Source organism: Gavialis gangeticus, unplaced genomic scaffold (assembly GCF_001723915.1).
Source record: "Gavialis gangeticus isolate Ggan-Ray unplaced genomic scaffold, GavGan_comp1, whole genome shotgun sequence".
NCBI lineage: Eukaryota > Metazoa > Chordata > Crocodylia > Gavialidae > Gavialis > Gavialis gangeticus.
This window is the reverse complement of record NW_017729025.1, coordinates 141,400,935-141,409,277: the sequence shown is the minus strand read 5'-3', so window position 1 is coordinate 141,409,277 and position 8,343 is coordinate 141,400,935. Positions and strand designations below refer to the sequence as shown.

Genomic DNA, 8,343 nt, shown 5'->3' with positions numbered 1-8,343 from the left:
CCTGCCATAAGTCTCTCCCTTTGAAGTAGGCCTTCAGGGATAAAACTTTGGGACCCCCTAGTTTAGGAGATGCGTTCCATTCCATTTGGCTTCTGCCACTTGACGTGTGAATAACTGTTTTTCTTGGGTACAGCATTCTGTAACAAAACTATAGTTTGCCAAATATATTTTGTTTTGTTTCCCTAAACAACCTTTTCTTTGTTACCTGCTTTCACTTTTAATGACTCTTGAATGGATTGTTGTTTTCAAGTGAAAGACATATGGAATATTTCTCAAGTTAGTAACTGCTGAAGTACAAAAAAGGCTTGAGAGCTGTGGCAGCTGCCTTTAGCCCCACTGGTAGAAATGAACCCTGAATAGATGGTACACGGAATTAAGATTTTTCTCAGGGCATACTCGGCTCATGACCTTTTTGCTTTTTTCAGGCTTCTGAAAACTTCATCTATTCTTGTGCTGGATGCTGTGTAGCCACATATGTATTGGGTATCTGTGACCGTCACAATGACAACATAATGCTTCGAAGCACGGGGCATATGTTTCATATTGACTTTGGAAGGTTTTTGGGCCACGCACAGATGTTCGGTAGCTTTAAAAGGTATTTTCTATGACTAAACATTTTTTTTGAAAATGTGAGCCACCTTCCAATTCCTCTCATGTAGGATTTAATATCTACGTGTTGGTCAGCACCTATCCTCAGAGTGGAAACTAGTGATTTCCTGGAACTACATGATTTCCAAAAGCCTTCTGAGTTCCCTGGTATAGACATCTAGTATTTCAAATCTTTGGCTCCCTGTTGTAGTAAACTCTGGCCATAACTCCCTGCCTTCCTATTTTTTTTATTTTATTTTATTTTATTTTATTTATTTATTTATTTTACTAAAAAGGCTGCCTCTCCAGACTGTGCTTTGCATTTTCACGTAAAGCACCTTCATGACTTTAGCTTAGTTGTTCCCCTCAAAGTCAATGTCTGTTAGGTTTTCTCAGAAGGACGATGGGATTGTCTCAAGCTGGGTGTTTTTTCATTTTTGAAATGACTCATCTCCACATTACAGTATAACTGTGGCTAGTTTCCTTTTATAGTAGTCTTATAGGTGTAGCACAGCAATGAGTTGGTATAAAAAATCCTCATGCTTGGATTTAGCAAAGCATATAGCTTTTCGTTGGTGAATACACTCACCCACACACTTGTTTTTTCTGTCTGTCCTCCCTCAGTTGCCAGGATTGCCCCTTCTCCATAGACTTACCTGCAGGGAGCTGGTAAGCACGCTGCCCGGCTGTTTTCCTGGCCACATGCACGCAGGACCCCTTGCAGGCTAGAATGCTGCCCACCTGCAAGGGGAAACGCACCATTTTCCAGGGGAACCCAGGCATATGGGGGCCCCAGCCAGATGGCATAATTAATTATTTATTGGAGAACTTTATCAGCTATAACAGCCAAAAAATGCTGACAGCCTATAATGTAAATTTCCCTCTTATCGGTGCCAATCCAATATGCAACTGATATATTGGTACACCTCTACTGTCAATATAAAGGTAAGTAAAGAACAGAATTCACATTTGGTTAGTTCCTTGTGCTGGTGATATGTTGCACATTCAGCCAATACATCCCTCAATAAAGCGGCAAATCAACCCAAAAGATGTTCCATGCCTCATGTAACTTTAGTGCTCCATTTAATGTGGAACATCTTTCCAGCTGGCTTGTATTGCACTTAAATTCAAACATGTAGTGTGCATCCCAGCATCAGGCTGTGTGGCATGGCTTTAAATGTCCCCATGTATGAGCTGATAAGCTGTACCCACATGTGGGGACATGTAGAGCTGCACCATGTAGCCAGATGTTTGGTTGACAAGTCCATGAAGTTTTGTTTATCCCCTGCTGCCTGTGTCACTAGCATGAATGTGGCTGTCTTCACAAGTATCATTTCAGGATATGTGGTGCAGGCAGTTGGGGATCTGGGAGCTTTCTGAACCTTAGAATTCATATAGCCAGCTGCACATCCTGACAAACATGCAGTGAGATCTGAGGAATTTATCCCAGATCCCAACTACCATGCATGGTAGACTTTGAACATTTGGTGTAGTAGGACATGTGATTGATGGGACAGGGATAAAATTTCTCAGATCCCATTGTGGGATTAAATTAACATCTGCCAGGGGTTTCAGTGTGTTACTGATTAAAATTGTGTTAAACTTCTTACCTCTAACTTCTACATTATGAATCTACAGACATTGGTGCCCTTTGGGTTTATAGAAAAAAAAATATAAAGTGTATGTGTGTGTGTATACAACCACACACTTTTGTGCAAAAAAGCATCATATTTGCCTAGTATGTGCTATGTATTTGACTGTTATGCTCAGTGATGGCTGCATTTAATCAACTTCATAGTTGGTTTTCATTGCTGAGCACATGCTGGTTTGCCAGCAATTTAAAGATAGACAATGTATTTAATGAAGCTTCCTTGTATGCAACTGAGGGGCTTTTTTCCAATGCTGACTGGGGGAGGAAGGCTTCATTTTGTGTTCAAGTAAATACGGTAACATGTTAATGTTTCTTCTCTTTAAACAGGGATCGAGCTCCTTTTGTGCTAACATCAGATATGGCCTATGTCATCAACGGTGGTGAAAAACCTACTATTCGTTTCCAGTTGTTTGTGGATCTGTGCTGCCAAGCATACAATTTAATAAGGAAACGTGCAAACCTCTTTCTTAACTTGCTTTCATTGGTAATAGTGTTTTATTGCTCACTGTGTTCTTGTGTTTAACTCCCTATGCATGTATTTTAAATCCCCAGTTACTTTTGACAGATCAAATCTGCACTGAAAATCCTAAATTGTAGGCTCTTATACACCAGCATTTCTTACCACATGCTGCTATAAATCACAGACATAGCAGTGCTTCCTTGGAAGGGCCAGGAACAGTTGTAACTGGGATTGGATTTGGTTTCCCTTTGTTTGGGCCGTGAAAATTTAAGAATAGAAAGTACTTACAGCTTTCACCATAGAAATTAAATCAAAAGTAACATCTAAAGAATTTCAAAACTTTGCATTTGTTAAAAATAGTTAAAATGGTGGTGGTATTTAAACATGAAAATCTTTAATTCATTTTCCATTGTGAAAATATAGTAACCTTCTGTTGCTTTCTATAGATGCTTTCTTCCGGGTTACCAGAGCTAACTGGAATTCAGGATTTAAAATATGTGCAGGATGCTCTACAACCCCAAACTACGGATGCAGAAGCTACAATTTTCTTCACAAGGTACCAGAGTAGTGACCAAGTGAAACAGAACTTGAATACACAATCTCATTGCTCAAATTCTGCACTGTGATACTAAAATAAAAATAAAGTGTTCTATAAATACTTAGCTATAAAAGTTCATTAATATTACGGTTTTCCTTTAATCATAAAATAAAATAATATTATCCATTACTGAGTTGAATACCTAACTTCAATTTCAAAGACACTTCCGTTGCGTTAAAATGCTCCTGTGGTGTGTTAAATGAGCAATCTAATACAGAAAATTCTAATGCATGCATTAAAAGGTTAATCACTATATTCAGCCTTATCTGTCCATAATGCTTGCAGTTAATGAAAGAGAGATGCCCTAAATTGATTTCATGCTTATTGCAAGACTTCTAAAGTTATATCAAGTTGAAACCCTCTTACAGAGAAATGGTTGCGTTTTCTGGGAATGCACAGTAGTCAAAATTTGGTTAATATGTATATTATCTCAGTAAATAAGGTACGATGGTCACTGGGGATCAGTGACCATTTTCAGTCTAAATTTTAATGTTGAGGCCTTTGGTAAGGGTTTCATTTATTTCTTTCTTCCTTGGAATGTAGTGCACTGACAAAACAAAATTGCTGTGCATTCAGAGTATGTAACTGCACTCTTATATTTGAAGATATTTTCTCATTTTGCAGGCTGATTGAATCCAGCTTGGGAAGCGTTGCCACAAAGTTCAACTTTTTCATTCACAACTTGGCTCAACTGCGTTTCTCAGGCCTGCCTTCCAATGATGAGCCCATCCTCTCATTTTCTCCCAGAACGTACTCTCTCAAGCAAGATGGCCGAATTAAGGAAGTGTGTGTGTTCACATACCAAAAGAGGTACAACCCAGATAAACATTATGTAAGTGGATATTGTTGAATATGAAAATTCAGTCTGTATTTGCTTTTACTGCCATATCTCTTCACCATTGTTTGCTTTGTTCATATGTCCTTCTTCCATGGAAAACAATTCTCATCTTGACCAGTGAACTGGATTCTACTGGACTACTGAATTGGATTCCAAAAGCCCAAAACAAAATGAAAAAATATCCTAAACACAGATGTATTTCAGCATGAACTTGGTTCACTAATTCTCAGCTACTTATTTCTGTTCTTGTCAAGAAACTAAAGCATTATAGCATAAGCTCCGCTAATTATATCAACCAAATATATTGTTTTCTTTGAACTGTAGAACTATGGATATGGACAAATGTATATTTGGAGCAAAACTGCCCCGGGTTGAACTCTGCGTCAACCAGGATCACTGTTGGGGTGATTTTAGCACACTTTTATTTCTCTAGGCTTATGTTGATGCAGCAGCAGTTACAGCATAGCATCTGCTGTGTCCTTCCAAGCAGTAGCTCTTCTTCCCCTTTTTTTAAAGACATTATAAATGTAAATTTTCACATACCTTATGTATTCTCCTGAAGGAGAGACCAGAAATAAGCTGATGGGGGAAGAAACGGTGCTTTATAAGTGGAAATTTGTGGTTTTAATTAACTTTTCAGTATTCTGTACTTTAGCGCTCTATGAACGTACAGAATAAACCACCTCTCTTTGATTTCTTCAGGAAGGGTGAACTTGGTTTTTCTAAGTGGAGGCATTAGAATCTAAGACAGGGTGGGCAGGTTACTCTCAGCTGGGCAGTTGGGATAGGGCTGCAGACAGGCAGGGGGCAGAGTCTAGGAGTGGGATGGGTGAGGAGGGCCAGGATTGCAAGGCAGTGACAGTGGGGTTGGGGCTGGGACAGAGCCATGATCCTCTCCCTGCACATCCCTGCAACTGATGCTGGTTCCATAGGAAGCAGCTGTGCCTGGCCACTGTCAGTGGAACTAGCACCCATCACAGGGACACGCAGAAAGCAGATTATGGCTCTGCCCTGGACCCAGCCCTATGCTGCCCTGCACTGCATCTGGTTTGTGCTGTGGCTGCTCACAGCCCAGCAGTGCAAGGCTGCCACAATGGATCATGACCAGCCTGACCTGGGAGGGAGGCAGAGTGATGTCAGTGACCCAGCCCCTGCTGCCCTTGGCCCAGCAGAGGTGCACATGGGCAGCCCAGGTACAGTACAGAGCTGCTTAGGACAACCTGATCTGGTCCTGATGCATTGGGGTCGCCACCATGCTGCTGGGCCATGAGCAGCCATGGCACAAACCGGGTGCAGTGTGATGGAGGGTCTTGATTCGCTGATGTAGATGTAAAAATGGATGTTATAAGCATAACAAGCTTAACAAGAATAGCTGTCATGACTGGAATTAAGTACTGTTCAGAAAAGATTCATATAAAGAGAGAACTGAGGGGAGGTGACATTTGTATATTGGGTAGGATAGACTATTAAAAAAGCAGGGTAAAAAATAGGTCTGGTCAAAATCACTCTGAATTGGGCTGTACAGGGCAATTCAGGGAGTATGCTATAGACCCTAAGAGTCAGATTTGGATAGGAATAGAGTGAAATACTGTTTGATAAACAATCTCTCTCAAAATGATTTTAACTATTTGATTCACAAAGCTCCTAAATGTACTGAAAGAATTTAAACTATAAATGATCCTTCATTTTGAAGTTATAGGAAATTGTCTCTGGCAAGTTATATCTGCAGTGATGCACTAAATTTGGCTTCCTGTATGTCTTCCCACACCCAAGTCCTAGTGGAAGATGTATACTCAACCTCCTGACTTAGGACAAGTACTAACAGTTGAACCAAACTAGCATTTTTCTCAGCCTTTGTGATTAATACATGGATATACATTGTGTATAATAGACAAAAAATGTGTTACTAGAAATAATAGTTACTACTAATAAAACTGATTTGGTCCTGGAATGCAAATACTGCACCAGAAAGGATTTACTGGAGGAAGAGATGTTAAAATATGTAAATGTTGTGTCTCTCTTGGCAGATCTATGTTGTGAGAGTTTTGAGAGAAGGGCAAGCCGAGCCAGCATTTGTCTTCCGGACATTTGATGAGTTCCAGGAATTCCACAACAAACTTGGTATTCTCTTTCCTCTTTGGAAGTTACCAGGGTATGTTCCAAGTCCTTAATATGTGTTTGCATGCTTAGTAGAAGCATGCTGGAGTTTCACAGCAGTCTTCCCTGAAGATTCCATCCATACCAAGCATGTTACAGCCTGGAGCTGAACAGGACATTCCCAGTAATTGCAGTTGTGAACTGCTCTAAATTAGGTCCCTTGAACTCGGGGTACAAAGAAATGCCTTTCTTGAGTTGTCATTCAGCTCCTGCTAAATTCAGGCAGTTAAAAAGATAGAACACAGTGGAGAGGAGAGCTGGAAATGAAGAAAGTAGTAGAACTGGAGTGAGAATGGGAAGGAAAGAGAATTTAATGGGGTGACACAAGTGGTAAAGGGGTGTCATGGCCAGAAGCGAGGGGAGAACTAGGACTGGTTGGTCAGACACTGAGACCAGAGTGGAGAAGGACACTGATTAAATAGGAAACCCAGGGAGAGAAGCTGGGGTTGGAGCACAGCAGGAAATGTGAGGAGTTTGGGGTCTTCAGAGGGGTAAGAGTGTTTTGGACTAGGGTGATGAGCCTGATGTGTGGAGAATAGAGGTGATATAAGGAGCTAGGGGGGAGAAAAAGATGGGACTGGGACAAGCTGGGGGGAAAAAGAAGGGTACAACTTGGGTGTATTCCACGTTGATGGCCTGTGCCCATTAGGAGGAGTGGACACCCCTGAAGTGTGGAATGGAACCCAAGACCCCAAGTCTCACCATGCCACAACTGGCAACAAATAACGGCAAAAAACACATTGGCCATGTCTCATTTCCCCTCTAGGACTGCTATTCATGAAGCACAGCCATCTACTACTTTTGCTGGTTACTCTGTAGCTCAAATGGCAGGGGTTGCACAGGCAACTTTAATACCAATGTTTCTGAACTTTGAAGTGCTTGACTTTGCAACCTTCACGTATTCTAATGTCACTCTGTGTGCTGGCTACAACTGTGCTTCCTTAATATTAATACGTAGATTGAACTTAATAAAATGAATGTGCCATTGTATCAATTTGTGACTTCACTTGTCAAGAATAGATATCAACATTTAGGGATGTAACGTGTGGTTAAACTACATCAGAATTCAGCAGCAAAATCTATTCTGTCGTTCTCTTGCAGCTTTCCTAACAAGATGGTTCTGGGAAGAACTCATATAAAGGAAGTAGCAGCCAAAAGAAAAGTAGAGCTAAACAGTTATATACAAAGTTTGATGAATGGTTCAGCAGAGGTGGCCGAGGTGAATATTGAAAGATTTTTCAATAAATTTAACATTCAACTTTGATATTTTAGTACATTTTAAACTAATGTGTAACTTTTTTTTTCCAAATTCAGTGTGATCTTGTTTATACTTTTTTCCACCCTTTACTTCGTGATGATAAAGCTGAAGGAATAGACGGAATAGCCAAGCATGCAGGTAGATATCTAGCTTTTTTTGTAGGGTGGTAAATTGAGTGACTGCAATATATACTGTAAAGGGCTTCAGTACTGGCTAATGTAAAAGTATTTTCAAGTAATTCTAGTTTGATAACTTCCACTTCAGAAAATGTTCACTTGTCATACCAAGTCTCCTGTTTTTACTTCTGAAAATATCATTAAGTGTAAATCCTATACTGCGTGGATTCCATGAGTTATAAATAAACTCTATGTGCAGTGTGTTTGATTTCTTGCTTAGTCAGTGCTTTACCTTTTTATCAAAGAAATTTAATCAAAGCTTTCACTCTCAGCCTCCAAGCCAGGGGTCAGCAATCTTTTTGGCTGGAATGCCAAATACCTGAAACTAGAGCCATGCCTCAACTTGATGTGCCAGAGGCAGGGGAGCCACAAGGGGCCTGATCCTTGCTGCTGGCAACATGGGTGTCACTAGGCAGATAGTGGAGGAGGGGCTGAGGTTGTGCTGCCCCAGCCCCAAATTCATTTTCTACCTGGAGGGATGTGGGCAGTGGGGTTCCGCAGGGCTCAGTCCTCGGGCTCGCACTGTTCAACATCTTCATCAGTGACTTGGATGAGGGGGTAAAAAGCACCCTGTTCAAATTTGCTGATGACACTAAGATGTGGGGGGATGTGGGCAC

At 40.8% G+C, this 8,343-nt stretch overlaps 1 protein-coding gene across 2 annotated transcripts in view; it reads left to right on the top strand.

Annotated features, from left to right (window-relative positions):
• Positions 1–8,343, top strand: part of PIK3C2A (phosphatidylinositol-4-phosphate 3-kinase catalytic subunit type 2 alpha) — a 115,563-nt gene that overhangs the window by 102,784 nt on the left and 4,436 nt on the right. For both annotated transcript variants that reach the window (XM_019519659.1, XM_019519658.1), the window contains exons 23-29: positions 426–595; positions 2,567–2,723; positions 3,146–3,255; positions 3,922–4,129; positions 6,163–6,287; positions 7,394–7,511; positions 7,607–7,688. In XM_019519659.1, the coding sequence (XP_019375204.1) occupies positions 426–595; positions 2,567–2,723; positions 3,146–3,255; positions 3,922–4,129; positions 6,163–6,287; positions 7,394–7,511; positions 7,607–7,688 (970 nt within the window). The remainder of the gene's footprint in view (positions 1–425; positions 596–2,566; positions 2,724–3,145; positions 3,256–3,921; positions 4,130–6,162; positions 6,288–7,393; positions 7,512–7,606; positions 7,689–8,343) is intronic.